General features: G+C 42.8%; 1 protein-coding gene across 1 annotated transcript in view; it reads left to right on the top strand.

Moving 5' to 3' along the window:
• trim9 (tripartite motif containing 9) overlaps positions 1–18,596 on the top strand; it is a 162,785-nt gene that overhangs the window by 133,246 nt on the left and 10,943 nt on the right. The window contains exons 5-6 of the mRNA XM_068038313.1: positions 6,410–6,548; positions 7,024–7,047. Of these exons, the coding sequence (XP_067894414.1) occupies positions 6,410–6,548; positions 7,024–7,047 (163 nt within the window). The remainder of the gene's footprint in view (positions 1–6,409; positions 6,549–7,023; positions 7,048–18,596) is intronic.

Genomic DNA, 18,596 nt, shown 5'->3' with positions numbered 1-18,596 from the left:
AGGCAATATTTGCAGTGAATGCAGACTATATTTACTACTTTCAATTTTATGCCCTCATCATTACAAACTAGGCTGCATGTGGGAACCTGGAGGTAATATTAGAGAGGAAAAGTAAGGTGCACAGAGAATTGGGAGAGATAAATAGCACTTTCTTCTTTTTTCTTTCTTTCTTTTGGGCCTCCTTATCTCGAGAGACAATGGATACGCGCCTGGAGGTGGTCAGTGGTTTGTGAAGCAGCGCCTGGAGTGGCTATAAAGGCCAATTCTGGAGTGACAGGCTCTTCCACAGGTGCTGCAGAGAAATTTGTTTGTTGGGGCTGTTGCACAGTTGGCTCTCCCCTTGCGCCTCTGTCTTTTTTCCTGCCAACTACTAAGTCTCTTCGACTCGCCACAATTTAGCCCTGTCTTTATGGCTGCCCGCCAGCTCTGGCGAATGCTGGCAACTGACTCCCACGACTTGTGATCAATGTCACACGATTTCATGTCGCGTTTGCAGACGTCTTTATAACGGAGACATGGACGGCCGGTGGGTCTGATACCAGTGGCGAGCTCGCTGTACAATGTGTCTTTGGGGATCCTGCCATCTTCCATGCGGCTCACATGGCCAAGCCATCTCAAGCGCCGCTGACTCAGTAGTGTGTATAAGCTGGGGGTGTTGGCCGCTTCAAGGACTTCTGTGTTGGAGATATAGTCCTGCCACCTGATGCCAATTATTCTCCGAAGGCAGCGAAGATGGAATGAATTGAGACGTCGCTCTTGGCTGGCATACGTTGTCCAGGCCTCGCTGCCGTAGAGCAAGGTACTGAGGACACAGGCCTGATACACTCGGACTTTTGTGTTCCGTGTCAGTGCGCCATTTTCCCACACTCTCTTGGCCAGTCTGGACATAGCAGTGGAAGCCTTACCCATGCGCTTGTTGATTTCTGCATCTAGAGACAGGTTACTGGTGATAGTTGAGCCTAGGTAGGTGAACTCTTGAACCACTTCCAGAGCGTGGTCGCCAATATTGATGGATGGAGCATTTCTGACATCCTGCCCCATGATGTTCGTTTTCTTGAGGCTGATGGTTAGGCCAAATTCATTGCAGGCAGACGCAAACCTGTCGATGAGACTCTGCAGGCATTCTTCAGTGTGAGATGTTAAAGCAGCATCGTCAGCAAAGAGGAGTTCTCTGATGAGGACTAGCACTAGAGTAGGAAATAGTAAGGTAGGGGCAGAGTAAGAGGGAATGTAATAAGGTCCAAATTAGGTTTACTGTGCATGTATATGAATACACGGAGTATGGTGAATAAAGTTGGTGAGCTGCAGGCGTAGATAGCCACGTCGAAACATTATGTTGTGGTGATAAAAGACTTGGCTGAAAGAAGGACAGGTCTTCGTACTAAATATTCCTGGATACAAGGTGTTGGGAAGGATATGGAAGGAAGGAAAGGAGGAGGGGTAACTGTAATGATTAAGGAGAATATTAGTGCTGGAGAGAGAGGATGTCCTACAGGAATCAAGGACAGAATCTATTTGGTTAGAGCCAAGAAACAATAGAGGTGACATTACATAGCTGGGTGTATTCAATAGGCCAACAACTAGTGGGAAAGATGTAGAGTAACAGATTTGAAGGGAAATTACAGAGAGATGCAAGAATTATAGAGTAGTTATAATGGGGGACTTTATCCTAAAATAAACCGGGATAGTAATAGTGTAAAGGGCAAAGTGGGGCACGGGTTTCTAGAGTGTGTTTAGGAGAATTTTCTACATCATTATGTTTCCAGTCCAAAGAGGAAGGAAGCATTACTGGATCTGGTTCTGGGGAATGAGGTGGGTTAAGTGAATTAAGTGTCAATAGGAGAATAGTTAGGGGACAGTGATCTTAGCATCATAAGGTTTATTTTAGCTGTGGACAAGGACAAGGAGCGATCCAGAGTAAAGATAATTAATTGGGGGAGAGCCAACTTCAATGGTGTGAGAATAGATCTGGCCCAAGTAAATTGGAATCAAAAGTTGGTGGGCAAAACTATAACTGAACAATGGGCTACTTTTAGAGAAGATAGCTTGGTACAATCTAAGAACATTCCCACGAGGGGGAAAGGTAGGGCAAACAGATCCCAAGTTCCCTGGATGAAAAAGAGAGTGATTTGAAGCAGAAAATGGGTGCATATGACAGATATACATTATGCAGATAATACAGTTGAGAACCAGACTGAATATAGGGTGTTCAGAGGGGAAGTGAAAAAACAAAGAGAAGCATAGAGTGTGTATGGGAAGAGACTGGTGACTAACATAACAGGGAATCTCAAAATCTTCTATAGACGTATAAATAGTAAAAAGGTGGTTGGTAAAAGCAGGAGTGGGGCTGATTCAAGTACAAAAAGGGGATTTAAGCATGGAAGCAGGGTGCATGGCTGAGGTACTAAATGAGTACTTTGCACCTGTCTTTATTAAGGAAGAATATCCTGCCAAACTCTGTGAAAGAGGAGGAAGTTGACAGTGGATGGGCTAAAAATTGATAGAGGATGTATTAGGTAGGCTGGCTGTATTTAAAGTTGAAAAGTCACCCAGACTGGATGAGATGCATCTGAGGATACTGAGGGAAGTAAGAGTGGCAGTTGCGGAAGCCATAATCTTCCTGTCCTCCTTAGAAACGGGTGGTGCCAGAGGACTGGAAAATTGCAAATGTTAACCCTTATTCAAAGAAGGGTGTAAAGACAAGCCCAACAACTACAGGCTAGTCAGTTTAACCTCAGTGGTGGAAAAGCTTTTGGAAACGATAATTTGGAACAATTAAGTCACTTGGACAAATGTGGATTTCTGAAGAAAAGCCAGCATGAATTTGTGAAGGTCAAATCGTGTTTAACTAACTTGCTTGAGTTTTTTGATGATTTAACGCAAAGGGTTGATGAGGGTAATGCGGTTGATGTGGTGTACATGGACTTGCAAAAGGCATTTGATAAAGTGCCACATAACAGGCTTGTCAGCAAAGTTAGAGCCCATGGAATAAAAGGGACAGTAGTAGTATGGATACAGAGTTGGCTGAGTGACAGGAAACAGAGTAATGATGAATGGTTGTTTTTCAGACTGGAGGAAGGTATATAATGGGGTTCTCCAGGGATCGGTGTTAAGACCCCTGCTTTTCTTGATATATATTAATGACCTAGACTTGGGTGTACAGGACCAAATTTCAAATTTGCTGATGACACAAAACTTGGAAGTATTGTGAACTGTGAGGAGGATAGTGATAAAACCCAAGAGGACACTGACAGGTTGGTGGAATGGGCAGACAAGTGGCAGATGAAATTTAATGCAGAATAATGTGAACTGATTCATTTTGGTGGGAAGAACCAGGAGAGGGTACAATTCTAAAGGGGGTGCAGGAGCAGAGGGACCTGCGCATATATGTGCATAAGTCATTGAAGGTGGCAGAACAGGTTGAGAAAGCGGTTAATCAAGCATACGGGATCCTGGGCTTTATAAATAGGGGCATAGACTATTAGAAAAAGGAAGTTAAGATCAACCTGTATAAAACACTGGTTCAACCACAACTGGAATATTGTGTCCAATTCTGAACATCACACCTTAGGAAGAATGTGAAGGCACTAGAGTGGCTGCAGGAAAGATCCACGAGAATGGTTTCAGGGATGAGGAAACTTCAGGTACTTGGATAGATTGGAGAAGCTGGGGCTGGTCTCCTTGGAGAAGAGAAGGTTGAGAGGGGATTTGATAGAGCTGCTCAATATGAAGAGGGGCCTGGACAGAGTAGGTAGGGAGAATCTGTTCCCATTGGCGGAAAGGTTGAGAATCAGAGCACTGACTTAAGGTGACTGGCAAAAGAAGCAAAGGCGTCATGAGAAAAAAACTTTTTTATGCACCGAGTGGTTAGGATCTGGAATGCACTGGCTGAGAGTGTGGTGGAGGCCGATTCAATTGTGGCTTTCAAAAGGGAATTAAGTAATATTTCAAGAGAAAATAAATTGTAGGGCTATGGGGAAAAGGCAGGAAGTGGGACTAAGGACTTTCAGTGCTGTATCTCTAAACTAAACTAAGCTCGCATGGATGCAGTGGGCCAAATGGCCTCCTAGGCAGTAATCATTCTATGAAACTATACATATATCGAGGTTTTTTGCTAGTGATACTATTGAACTAAAGTCTAGCAGTGCATTTAGACTGATGTAGTTGAACGCTATATTATACCATCTTCATTAGGCTCTAGCAAATAACCAATTGATGTAATTTATGTAGATGAATAGCTTTGTATGTTACACAGCAATGCCCAACTAGTACTGCATTTTCCTGACTTAGACAGCTACTGATTGAGCATCGAGAGCCAGAAAAGATATGCTATGAAAATGATAGCTGCTTAGTAGCTTTCTGCAAAGATGAGGATATCTAAAATGCAAGTTTTCACTTTGAGGGAAAAGACTACTTTAACTCTAATTGCAAAATTGTTTTTGTGCTTTAAAAAAAATTAATTGAAGTTAACTGTAAAATGGCACAGCAAAGTAAAAATTCAGTGCTGAAAATAAATTTGAATTATTCACAAATTGAGCAACATTATGGGCTGGATTTTATAATCTTGCCGCTGACATTGGTAACGAGATGAAAAAATGTTGGCTCGCCTCCATGGGCTGCATGCCATAAAGCTGCCACAATCTTCTGTGTGGCGGCTCATTTGCATCTCTGGGGTGGGCTGCCTCACCCCCCCCCCCCCCCACCACCATCATGGGGAGGGGGCGGGCTGTACAGCACTGGCAAGCCTGTGCTAAGGCACTGATGCCATTTTTAAAGGGCTGTCAGCCCTAGCAGCTAATTTAAATATTGAAAGGTAAATTGAATTAAAATAAATACATCTCTTTTTTTGCCCACTCCCCACCCCCCCATAACAATTTAATTCTTTGTCCTTTCTCCCCAAAACACTTAGCTTTACCGTATGACCTCCGCCCACCTCCCCCGCCCCCGTACTGCACAAACTTTCAACTACAACCCTTCCCAACATGCCCTACACCCATGACCCCATTTTCTGCCCCCCCCCCCACCCCCACACTGATAAACTTACTCTACCCACCCCCCCAGCCACCAGTGTCGTGCTCCCTTCCCCGTCAGGAATCTGAAGGCGCGGGATTGCCCGCCGCTGGTCCGAAGATCGCAGTGGGACATCAGGCGGCGACGTGAGCTTAATTAAATCAATCATTTTAATTTATTTAAATATTCAAATTGGGGTCCCATCGCCGAGCGGCGTGTGGCTGCCACAAAGCCTTGCTACTGCTGGTAATATCAGGCCATGCCCTGCTGGTGTCTGGGTGTATGGCGGCTCTCTCCCGGAGGCATTTTCTGCCCCGCCGCCATGAAACCCGATGTCGGGGGGGAAGTCAGTAAATTTCAGCCCTAAATTTCTTCACAATTCCTAGGTGCGGAAGAATTTTTATACTGGAAATACAACTCCTCCCCCTAGCATTTTTCTAAAGCATCCAAAGTACAAATTACATTGAACAGTGTGAGATGTGATGACATTTTCTTTTTAACAAGTACAGAATTTGTTCCAAAAATAAACATGCAAAGGTTGATCCATCAGCACACCATACAATGGCAAGATGTAAGTCCTCCCCAGCGAACAAAAGTGCCAAACTCAAAGGGAGACTTCCTTCAGCCCATTCATGTCAATCAAATAGCAATCATTACTAAAATACAGCACGGCTGAGAAAGGACTTGATTAGAATTCTTATTAACAGAATGTGAAGTGTTTTGTTTTGCAACTTTATTTGTTTAAAAAAGTAAATGCTTAAAGCCATGTGAAAGGATAATCATTACACTCCTGCGTTAATCAATTGGATAATAGTCAATAGGATAATAGATACAATTATTTGTCAGTATGGCTAAGTTTAATTGGGCATGTAAATTTTTTTATGATGCATGCACAAATGCATAGAATATGAGATTATATGTGTAGTATCAAATCTCTCTCGTGCTTCTTCATATGTATTGGAAAGTTTTTAAAAATCACAATGGCAAAGACAATTGGAAATTATGCTTTAACAAATTTTATTTATTCCCATAGATATGTTAAAAATACAAAATTCAAGTATGTCTCTATTGTGGAGTTTGCTGTCTACTTGTAGACATAAGCCTGCTGAAATCCTGCCAACAATGGGGAAATTAGAATGCAGTGGGTATAGGCACAAGTGGTCATACGATACAGAAAGCTTATCACAGTTAGTGATGTGCATGCTGTGGAGACATTTCAGTAACCCATTCAATTGTAGGTGTAATATATTTCCGAATTGACCTACTCTCTGCACATAATGGGCAGGAAATTTAGCATTCAGAGAACAAGACTTGCACAAGAGGTAAATCAGCTTCCTTTATATACTGGTCAAAAGTAATCTCTAAATTATTTTACTGTGTTTCTGATTTTCATGAACAGGAGGTGTATGTCGGAAAAGAAACCATGTGCACCGTTGATGGGCTGCATTTCAACAGCACCTATAGTTCCCGAGTGAAAGCTTTCAACAAGTCAGGAGTGGGTCCTTACAGCAAGACGCTTGTGCTTCAGACTTCAGAGGGTGAGGTTTCATCACAGATGCTTTAAGAATATCTTAAAATGTTAGGTGATTATGGGTTTTTTTGTAAATGCATATATTCTAAAATAGGAAGCTGAGATTTTTAAAAGTCAAATATTAACTACTGTAAAGTAGCTCATCTGTGCAAAATATAGGTTGTGGTAAATTGGCATATTCAGTATCCCAAGTATTCATAGATTGTATACAGTAGAAAGTTAATGCCTTGCTCTTGAGGAAAGTTAGCCTTTTAGTCATTTCTGAAAAGCATTTTATTCTGATTATATGTGCAAATGTTAAATATTTTTAAAGCTAAACTGTATGGTGAAACATTTTGTATGATTATTGTACTTTTTGCTGTGGATATTTAACACTACAGCATCCTTTTTAAAGACTCTGTAAATCTAAATGTATTAGTGTGGCACAATTGATTGCCAGGCATTGGAAGGTTTTTTTCTAAAATTCCTGTTGTATTTTGCAGATATCACCTGTCCATACAATCAGTGTAAGTTAGCCACTATTCTAAATGTCTTGCTTCAGTGGCCTGCTCACTGCTTGTTTGTTTGTTTGTCTGCTATTGAATTGTAATATTGTAGGTTTGAAATGTGAAAAAGACATGGGAATATTGTTAATCAAACATATTTGGTGGAACAGAAAAATAAACTACTTGTGTAATTCAAAGACTGTATTGTTTTGGAGTTTGCAAGTGCATAGCAATCTAATACTGTATGTTTTGTTCCTCTATTGATAGTTTATTAGATTAAACTAAGCATTTTGTTTGTTTGTAGGCTGTTTATGACCAAACAAACCCTGCAGGTTGATGGTTTATAATATCGTAATTCTATCTTGTGACAGATTAAGAACAAAAGTGTATCAAATTTTATGTAATAAGCATGAGCCAAGCTTTGTGATTAAAACTAAGACAGTAATGAAGTTGGTACAATTCTAACTAAACTAGGTAGTGAGCATAGTTGTTTCTTGTGGGAGTTCCCCTAATGATTCAGTGGGTAAAATGTACTTTGTGTGTTACTGCCTTGAAAGGCTTGAAGCTTGACTGTGATCTATGCTGAACTGGTTAATTGCAGCCAGGGCAGTAGCAGGGATGGTACTATTGACCGCAGGGCATTCTGATTAAAGAATGGAAAATTGAGCCAGGATTTCCACTTCTGATTGCAGTCTAGTGATCCTTACTGGAAAGTGTTTGTGTGGATATCAAGTAAGGAAAGAATTGGATTTCAGAATGGTGCCCTTGCAGTTAAAAAGCTGGCTAACGCTCTTTAGGTTTGTTTGTGACTATCTGCAGGCATACACTAAAGGAAGACTTGCATTTACATAGTGCCTTAACAAATTGCTCAAAAAATTGTCAGTATTTAACATGATGAAGGACTTTTGAAATACAGTGACTGTTGTTGTGTAGGCCAGCATGATGTGATGTCTGCACAAGAGGAGGGAAGAAAATATTTAACACAAGCTTTTCTTGCAGGTGAGATTTTTTTAATGCAGTGGAGAAATTTATATTCCTATTCCTGATACTGTATTTAGATCAAGATTATGAATTTTCCTGTTCGCACAAAGCACTTGTTGTAGAGATACATGTTGAAATTTAGAGGGATAAAAAGTGCTTAAATTTACTGTTCAAGAAAGAATGAGATGTGTCAGCATCAGTACTGATGAAAGGTCATCAACCTGAAACGTTAACTATGGACTGAATTTTTTGGAGGACCTTGAGGTCCTGCCGCTGGGGCTGAAAGCGAGAGGCAGCTCAGCTCTGGTAGACGGCAGGACCCTAGGGTGGTATTTTGCTGCCGAGGCCAATTAACAGGTCACCACTGGAGCTGCTGTCCCATTGAGGACGGTGACCCACCCCCAAGAGCAGGCGGACCAATCAGAAGGCCGGCAGCTCAGCAGCCTTGGCAGCGTCATCACTAGCAGTGGCTATTGCTGAGGCTGCATCACCAGGGAGAGGGTGCCTCCATGGTGAGGCACCCTTGAAGAGAGGTGAGTTTTTTGGGGAAGCTGGGTCCAGTCAGGCAAGCCCCAGTGATTGGTGGGGGGTGGTAGTGGTGTCCCGGCAGTGGTGCTTTGGGCGTGGGTGTGGCCATTGCCACTGGGGCAGCCCCTCCATGGGCTCCCCCCAAAATCCCAGGAACCTGTTGGGAGGCAGCCAGGATTTACCTAGTGGTCTCCCCACAATGTGGCGGCTCTCCCGAAGTGAGCAAAATGCCTGTAGGTGGGAAGTGGGCCTTGGGTGGCCACGCTGCTAAGGTTCCTGCTGCAGGTAATATGCCATGGCGGCAGGAAGACATCTGGCACCCCTCCTGATGCCTTCCCCTGCATATTGCCAGCCCTCCAGCCTCCCAGCCTGTCTGCATTGGGCCAGGAAAATTCAGCCTCGTGTTTCTCTCTCTCCACCGATGCTGCCAGACCTGATGAGTATTTCCAGCATTTTCTGTTTTTATTTTAACATAATAGTGTATTTGGATAGGTAACTTCAGATCACATGCCAAGTGCTGCCTGTCTCAGGGATGAGTGTCGCTGGCTAGGCTACATTTATTGCCCATCCCTTGAGACGGTGTTGGTGAGCCAGTGTGCAGCCAGTGTGGGGTGGGTACTCCCATACTGCTGTTAGGAAGGGAATTCCAGGATTTTGACCCAGCGACAGTGAAGGAACAGCGATATACTTCCAAGTCAGGATGATGTATGGCTTGGAGGGGAACTTGCAGGCGGTGGTGTTCCCATGCATCTGCTGCCCTTGTCTTTCTAGGTAATTAAGGTCCTGGGTTTGAAAGGTGCTATCTAAGGAGCCTTGGTGCATTTCTGCAGTGCATCTTGTAGATGGTACATACTGCTGCCATTGTGCATCGGTGGTGGAGGGAGTAAATGTTTGTGGATGGGGTGGCAATCAAGCGGGCTGTTTTGTCCTGGATGGTGTCAAACTGCTTGAATGTTGTTGGAGCTGCACCCATCTAGGCAAGTGGAGAGTATTCCATCACACTCCTGACTTGTGCCTTGTAGATGGTGGACAGGCTTTGGGGAGTCAGGTGGTGAGTTACTCGTCACAGGATTCCAACTCTGACCTGCACTTGTAGCCACGGTATTTATATGGCTACTCCAGTTCAGTTTCTGATCAATGGTAACCCCCAGGATGTTGATACTGGGGAATTAAGCAACCGTAACACCACTGAATGTCAAGCCAAGATGGTTAGATTCTCTTGTTGGAAATGGTCATTGCCTGGCACTTGTGTGGCGCGAATGTTGCCTGAATATTGTCCAGTCTTGCTGCATTTCTACACGGACTGCTTCAGTATCTGAGGAGTCACGAATGGTGCTGAACATTGTGCAATCATCAACATCCCCACTTTTGACCTTATGATTGAAGGAAGGTCATTGATGAAGCAGCTGAAGATGGTTGGGCCTAGGACACTACCCTGAGGAACTCCTGCAGTGATGTCATGGAGCTGAGATGATTGACCTCCAACAACCGCAACCATCTTCCTTTGTGCTAGGTATGACTCCAACCAGTGGAGAGTTTTCCCCCTGATTCCCACTAACTCCAGTTTTGCTAGGGCTCCTTGATGCCATACTCGGTCAAATGCTGCCTTGATGTTGAGGGCTGTCACTTCCACCTCACCTCTTTCTTTTGTCCATGTTTGAACCAAGGCTGTAATGAGGTCAGGAGCTGAGTAGCCCGGGTGGAACCCAAACTGAGTGTCAGTGAGCGGTGCCACTTGATAGCACTGTCGACGATGCCTTCCATTACTTTACTGATGATTGACAGTAGACTCTTGGGGCGGTAATTGGCTGGGTTGGATTTGTCCTGCTTTTTGTGTACAAGACATATCTGGGCAATTTTCCATATTGTCGGGGACATGCCGGTGTTGTAACTGTACAGGAACAGCTTGGCAAGTTCTGGAGCACAGGTCTTCAGTACGATTGCTGGAATGTTGTCAGGGGCCCATAGCCTTTGCAGTATCCAGTGCCTTCAGTCATTTCTTGATATCACGCGGAGTGAATCAAATTGGCTGAAGACTGGCATCTGTGATGCTGGGGACTTCAGGAGGAGGCCGAGATGGATCATCAACTCGGCACTTCTGGCCGAAGGTTGTTGGAACTGCTTCAGCCTTATCTTTTGCACTGGTATGCTGGGCTCCCCCATCTTTGAGGATGGGGATATTTGTGGAGCCACCTCCTCCTGTTAATTGTTTAATTATCCACCACCATTCACGACTGGATGTGGCAGGACTGCAGAGCTTAGATCTGATCTGTTGGTTATGGGATCGCTTAGCTCTGTCTATCGCATGCTACTTGCACTGTTTGGCATGCAAGTAGTCCTGGGTTGCAGCTTCACTGGGTTGACACCTTATTTTGAGGTACGCCTGGTGCTGCTCCTGGCATGCCCTCCTGCACTCTTCTTTGAACCAGGGTTGATCCCTTGGCTTGATGGCCCTGGTAGGGTGGCGGATATGCCGAGCCACGAGGTTACAGATTGTGGTGGAGTACAATTCTGCTTTTGTTGATGACCCGCAGAGCCTCATGGATGCCCAGTTTTGCATTGCTAGATCTGTTTGAAATCCATCCCATTTAGCACAGTGGTAGTGCCACACATGATGGATGTGAAGACGGACCTTGTCTCCACAAGGACTGTGCGGTGGTCACTCCTACCAATACCATCATGGATGGATGCAGCTGCGGCAGGCAGATTGGCGAGGATGAGGTCAAGTATATTTTTCCCTCTTGTTGGTTCCCTCACCCACCTGCCGCAAACCCAGTCTATGTTCTTTAGGACTCGGCCAGATCGGTCAGTAGTGGTGCTACCTAGCCACTCGGTGATGGCCATTGAAATCTCCCACCCAGAGTACATTTTGTGCACTTGCCACCCTCAGTGCTTCCTCCAAAGTGCTGTTCAATATGGAGGAGTTCTGGTTCGTCAGCTGAGGGGGGGCAGTAGGTGGTAATCAGCAGCAGATTTCCTTGCCCATGTTTGGCCTGATGCCATGAAACTTCATGGGGTCTGGAGTCAATGTTGAGGACTCCCAGGGCTTCCCCCTCCCAACTGTATACCACTGTGCCGCCACCACTGCTGGGTCTGTCCTGCCGGTGGGACAGGACATACCCAGGGAAGGTGATGGCAGTGTCTGGGACATTGTCTGTAAGGTATGATTCAGTGAGTATGACTATGTCAGGCTGTTGCTTGACTAGTCTGTGGGACAGCTCTCCCAATTTTGGCACAAGCCCACAGATGTTAATAAGGAGGACTTTGCAGGGTTGACCGGGCTGGGTTTGCCATTGTCGTTTCCGGTGCCTCGGTCCGTCCGGTTTCATTCCTTATTGATTTTGTAGTGGTTAGATACAACTGAGTGGCTTGCTAGGCCATTTAAGAATCAGCTACATTGCTGTGGGTCTGGAGTCACATGTAGGCCAGACTAGGTAAGGCCAGCAGATTTCCTTCCCTAAAGGACATTTTTCAACTAACATCACTAAAATGGTTTGTTTGGTTATTATCACATTATTGTTTGTGGGATGTTCATACTTTCTGGCTACTACGTTTCCCACATTAAAACTGTGACTAAATTTCAAAAGTACTTTGTGGCTATAAAGTGTTTTGGGACTTCCTGAGTTCATGAAAGACATTATATAAAATGCAAGCTTTTTTAAAGCATGAGTTTCCTGAATTCCAGAATAGTGTGGACAAAAAATATTGGGCACTGTACTCAGAGAGCACTTTGGTAGTGTGCCTTGCCCAGTACTTCTGTAACATGGGGGCACTTGAATCATCCCAACTTCCGCTGCCTGAGGGTGAGGTGAGGGGGTGGGCGCGTGGTGAGATGGAACAGCAAGGGGCTGGCTGTGAATTGGCTAACTGCTGGTTACAGCCTGACAGATGGTGGCAGATTGGCTGCTGGTGGATGACTTAGCTGGCTTCTCATGTGGCTAGCTGATACCTGGTGACAGACTTCTGGTTAAACAAAGAACAAAGAACAAAGATAATTACAGCACAGGAACAGGCCCTTCGGCCCTCCAAGCCTGCGCCGATCCAGATCCTCTCTCTAAACATGTCGCCTATTTTCTAAGCTTCTAAGCTGTCTTCTAAGTTGTCTGGCTTTTATTGGCTAGTGGTATGTGATGGCTGGCTGCAATTTGACTGGCGGTGGTGGTTTGTTGGCTTCTGAGTACTGGCTGATTTTGGCTGGCTATGAGCTGACTGCAGGGTGGCAATTTGGTTGTCTTGGTCAGTATGGCTTAGCTACTCACTGGGTAAACTCAACCATTGGGGTTGCATATTTTGTGTGTACATGTTACGTACACATGAATTCAAAAAGGTCTGTTCCAAAGCATTCGAATTTCACAAAAATTTTCTAGGGAGCCCTGCCTCAACTCTAGAGAAGAAATCTAAATTGCAAATGTATGTATTGTATTTACGACTTCTAAAATTGCTGCATCACTGCTTGAATACAACTTCAAGACCTGGCGTATAAGAAGTCAGTGTTGCACATGTAAGAAACAAGTGACTCTGAATCTGTAGTTCCCAAAGCTTTCCACCAATCGGGGGTTTTCCTCACCATGTCTGAGTTAATTACAGACTATTTGATTGCCGTTTTTAGACAGCAACCTCATTATTACGCAATGTGAATGCAGGATGGTAGAAGACAAACTAGATGGACCTTGGTCTTCTCTTGTCTGGTAATTCTTGTGTTCCTATTTCCCTCTCTTCCTCCCTCTAGGAAGTGTGTTCTGACCAGCATTGGTCAATTAATTGGTCATGGAAGTGAAATAAAGTTATGCATAATTTTTTTTAAAAAAAGCTTTGTGTTTGCAGTGTTTTTGAAAATTGATCCAGAAATCTTTGCCTGCACTGTGGTAAACAATCCCATGGTTGGTTTTGAGGTTTTCTTGTTCATTTATGAAATTGAAAATTAATTTACAAAATCTGGAAACCAAGCGAGACTGACATTCCTCCCATAGACTATGGTAATATCATAACATTAAGTGCTAGTCTACAGAAGGCTTTTTTTTAACACTATTACCAAAAATTATGAAATATTCTAACACTGATGTGATGCAGACAGTTCACCATGTATCCAGGTTACTACAGCCAATGGTTAACAGACAAATATGCCTGAACCTGAAAACAAAAGTTGCATTAAAATCCTTGAATAAGAAATGTTTCAGCAAAATTAATATCCACTTATTTTTATAATCACACTATTTTTGCACTTTTGTGTTTTGAATGAGTAATATTTGGATTTTTAAATAGAATGACTAAACATGTATTGTCTGAAAACAAGAGCCAAGATTGTAAACCCAAGGGGTTAACACATGTCCTTGAGGGGAAGCGAACCTGCCAGTCTTGCCTGATCTGTTCTACATATGATTGCAGTTCCACACTGGTTGACTCTTAATGCCCTCAGGGCAAGTAGACAGAATATTTTTCACGGCAACTAGCGATGAACTGCAAATGCTGCATGCCAAGCCACTTGCGTCCCAAGAACAAATTGCAAATAAAATACTTCACTTTCTGGTTTCTGATTCCATGTTTTAAGAATACAAAAATGCTTTGTTGCTTTTAGAAGGGCTTAGGCATGCAACATGGAGGCTTTGAGTATCTTGTACTATGGTTGCCTGTATATGCTGATTGTACTTGCAATGTTGTGAGCAAATATAAAATAGCACCCACAGTTTTACTCAATATCAGGAATCACTGTGACATGACAAATCATTCTTAAAATATGTCCCCAATGAGGGTACGTCATTTATTTTTTTGACGTGGTTGGTTTTTTTTGAGAAGCCTGCATTTTGTTCAGGCTCTCCTTGGGTACCAAGTTTACCTGTCATTAACTAGAATAGTGTAAGTCTTCCATTGACTTGCATGCTAGTGTTAGGTCCAGAAGTTGCACATCAATATGAGGGTATAGAAGACAGTCTATTCATGGTTTTTATTTATAAGCTTTGATGTTGATTTTTGTAGTAAAGGTGTCACATTTTTAATCACTATAAGACAAAACTACAATTCTAAATTACACTTTGCAGTATGCGCATATGAAACCATTATATATTTTCATTGCATAGTACTTGGTGGATAAACCCTAATAAGTATAGCTACTCCACATTTTTCAATTCGCACATTTCTTGTGGCATAAGAAATAGAACATAGCACAGTACAGGCCCTTCGGCCCACGATGTTGTGCCGAACCTTTAACCTACTCTAGGATCAAACTACCTACATACCCTTCATACTACTATCATCCATGTACCTATCCAAGAGTCGCTTAAATGTCCCTAACGTATCTGCTTCTACTACCACCGCTGGCAGTGCATTCCACGCACCCACCACTCTCTGTGTAAAGAACCTACCTCTGACATCTCCCCGAAACCTTCCTCCAATCACCTTAAAATTATGTCCCCTGATGATAGCCCTTTCCACCCTGGGAAAATGTCTCTGGCTATCCATTCTATCTATGCCTCTCATCATCTTGTACCCCTCTATCAAGTCACCTCTCATCCTTCTTCGCTCCAATGAGAAAAGCCCTAGCTCCCTCAACCTTTCTTCGTAGGACATGCCCTCCAGTCCAGGCAGCACCCTGGTAAATCTCCTCTGCACCCTCTCTAAAGCTTCCAAATCCTTCCTATAATGAGGCGACCAGAACTGAACACAATATTCCAAGTGTGGTCGAACCAGGGCTTTATAGAGCTGCAGCATAACCTCGCGACTCTTAAACTCAATCCCCCTGTTAATGAAAGCCAACACACCATACGCTTTCTTAACGACCCTATCAACTTGGGTGGCAACTTTGAGCAATCTATGGACATGGATCGCTCTGTTCCTCCACACTACCAAGAATCCTGTCTTTAAGCCTGTATTCTGCATTCCAATTCGACCTTCCAAAATGAATCACTTCACACTTTTCCAAGTTGAACTCCATCTGCCACTTCTTAGCCCAGCTCTGCATCCTGTCAATGTCCCGTTGCAACCTACAACAGCCTTCCACACTATCCACAACTCCAGCAACCTTCGTGTCATCGGCAAACTTGCTAACCCAGCCTTCCACTTCCTCATCCAAATCATTTATAAAAATCACAAAGAGCAGAGGTCCCAGAACAGATCCCTGCGGAACACCACTGGTCACCGAGCTCCAGGCTGAATACTTTCCATCTACTACCACCCTCTGTCTTCTATGGGCCAGCCACTTCTGTATCCAGACAGCCAACTTTCCCTGTATCCCATGCCTCCTTACTTTCTGAATGAGCCTAGGAGCAGGAGTAGGCTATTCAGCCCGTCGAGCCGACTCTGCCATGTTAAGATCATGGCTGATCTGATTGTGGCCTTAACTCCACTTTCCTGCCTGCCCCCGCACCCACCCTTCCCCTCCACCATAACCTTGACTCCCTTGTAAATCAAAAATCTGTCTAACTCAGCTTTAAATATATTCAATGACCTGGCCCCCACTACTCTCTGGGGAAGAGAATTCCAAAGATTAATGACCCTCTGAGAAGAAATTCCTGCCCATCTCCATCTTAAAAGGGAGACCCCTTATTTTGAAACTGAGCCCCCTAGTTTTAGATTCCCCACAAGGGGAAACATCCTCTCAGCATCTAACCTGTCAAGCCCCCTTAGAACCTTACATGATTCAAAGCGATCACCTCTCAATCTTCTAAACTCCTATAAGTATAGGACCAACCTTTCCTCATAAGACAACCTCTTCATCCCAGGAATCAGCCTAGTCAACCTTCTCTGAACTGCTTCCAGTGCAAGTATATCCCTCCTTAAGTAAGGAGATCAAAACTATACACAGTACTCTCGGTGAGGTCTCACCAATTTCCTGTACAGTTGTAGCAAGACTTCCCTACTTTTATACTCCATTCCCTTACAATAATGCCTACATTCTATTTGTCTTCCTAATTACTTCCTGTACCTGCATGCTAAGTTTGTGGGCTTCAGGATTTCTATTTGGTTCTCCACATGTTTGTAGAAATATTTATTTCAGATTTTATATTTGTACTGAAATTTCCATCACTAGTTACATGCAGTGCCTGTCACTCCATATGAGAGTCTTAGAATCCATGAAGGTCAAAATGATACTGATTCAAAGAATTGGAAGTAATCATAAAATCTGTGGTTACTGCAATAAAGAAATGTGACCTGCCTTCTTGAACAAAGCATCATGTCTTGTCATTCATCATCTCCCCATGACCATCAGCAAAAGTCACTTGGAACAAGCCACAGTATAAAATGCCTTGAAGGAGGCTGTTTGCTGCAGATAATTGCTTCATACTTCTAAATCAATTACTTGCAGTATCTAGTATTACAGAAATTATGAATAAAATGATTTACAATTTTTGGTCATTAAGCATATTTAATTCATTTTGTTTTAATATTCAGCTTTAATATCACATAAATCTACATGCAACTTTCAGTAAAGGATTACCCCAGTCAAATGATATCATACGGATGTATTGGAGAGTGTTGGTCATTCTGTTTTGCTGTTGAGCATAATGGGAAAATTGTTACTTTCATGTGTTCTTTGTTTTCCTTTTCTGTTAATTGTGCTAGTGATTCAAATCCAGTTTTGCCATGCCTGTCTTTTAAAGTATATGCAGGGAGCATTATGCCAGGTGGCGTAGTGCCTTTATTAAAATAGTTATTGGTTGATACTTTCTACTTATTTTCTCATCAGAATTTGTATATTAATAAATTAATCCTCCTGTGCACTCACATGACTCTTTAGCCAAGGGGGGACTTCTTCACGCATGTGTTTGCATTCATATATGGAGCTCCCAGCTCATGTTTCAAGTCTAAATTTACATGTTAACTTTAATACTGGTGCAGTTATGGTGTAAATGTATGCTAATTTCCATTTGGTTGGAGCCATTATTGATCTTCTACTTAAGGGTTCGATGCTTGGATCATGTGCAGGAAAGGTTTTTGCAGTATGATTTTGTTTTTTAACTGATTACAAGCTGGCTTGTAATTTTTTCTTTGGGTAATGATGAGTAGAAATTGACATTACTTTGTGCAGTATGTAAGGTTGTGATTGTAATTATGTCTTAAATTTTGAAGGAGAGGGATGCTTGTGGTTAACTTAGTACATGAATCATTAATGTTATATCAGTTAACTGAACATTTTTTTTCTTGGTGTATGTTTCATTTGAAAAAGGGGAGGGGGGAAGGTGGTCTGGAATTCACTGCCTGCAAGAGTGATAGAGGCATAAAACCTCATTGCATTAAACAAAATACTCAGATATGCAATTGAAGAGCTATAATCTACAGGGCTGGAAAGTGAGATTAGGCTGAATGGCTCTTTTTTTCAGTTGGCACAGACACGATGGGCCAAATGACTTCCTTTTGTGCTGTGAATTTTCTGTTATGTTAGTGCCAAATGCAGAGTATTGGAGTTATAATGCTGACATAGTAAAAATAGAACTCTGCCCACTCAAGGAATGGATAATGGCTGATTACAAAAATGAGCAACAACAAATATTAATTAAGTTTTAAACAGTATTTGGTTTGAATTGTTGAACATTCCATTCTAAGTGGATTCTTCTAACACTTAAAATCATAAATGCTTCTGCCCCTCTATTTCTATGTAACTTGCATGTTCAATTATATTTCATTTCTTTAACCTCCATGTGTAACTGTTCCATTTGAGATGTAGAAAAATCACTAGGAACAGTCACTTGAAGCTGAGCTACCAACTTTTTCAGGTGCTCCATCAGTGCATGGAATTGCCTGAGCATGTAGAAAAGAAATTTAATTATCGAAAGTCCATGCATTTGATGTAGATGTGAAGCCACTTTCTTTTGCAAAAGCCCATTTGCCTTTCTTGGCTCTTCAGCAATGTTTAAAGCTCTAGAAGTCACACTTCAACTCTGGCTGAGACATTTGCACTTGAACAAACTTATTCAATTTTAGCTGACCAATGCCCAGCTTTGGACATGCACCCTGGTCAGGAGGTTATCCAATTCTAATCATGCTGGAAATATTGAGCTAATATGCAGGAGATTTATCAATGTTATTTGCAACTTGCATGCTATCATTATTTGACCTATCAGATGACA

The sequence above is a fragment of the Heterodontus francisci genome, chromosome 9, assembly GCF_036365525.1.
Source record: "Heterodontus francisci isolate sHetFra1 chromosome 9, sHetFra1.hap1, whole genome shotgun sequence".
Lineage (NCBI taxonomy): Eukaryota > Metazoa > Chordata > Chondrichthyes > Heterodontiformes > Heterodontidae > Heterodontus > Heterodontus francisci.
The sequence above is the reverse complement of the archived record's forward strand: the minus strand, read 5'-3'. Positions and strand labels throughout refer to the sequence as shown.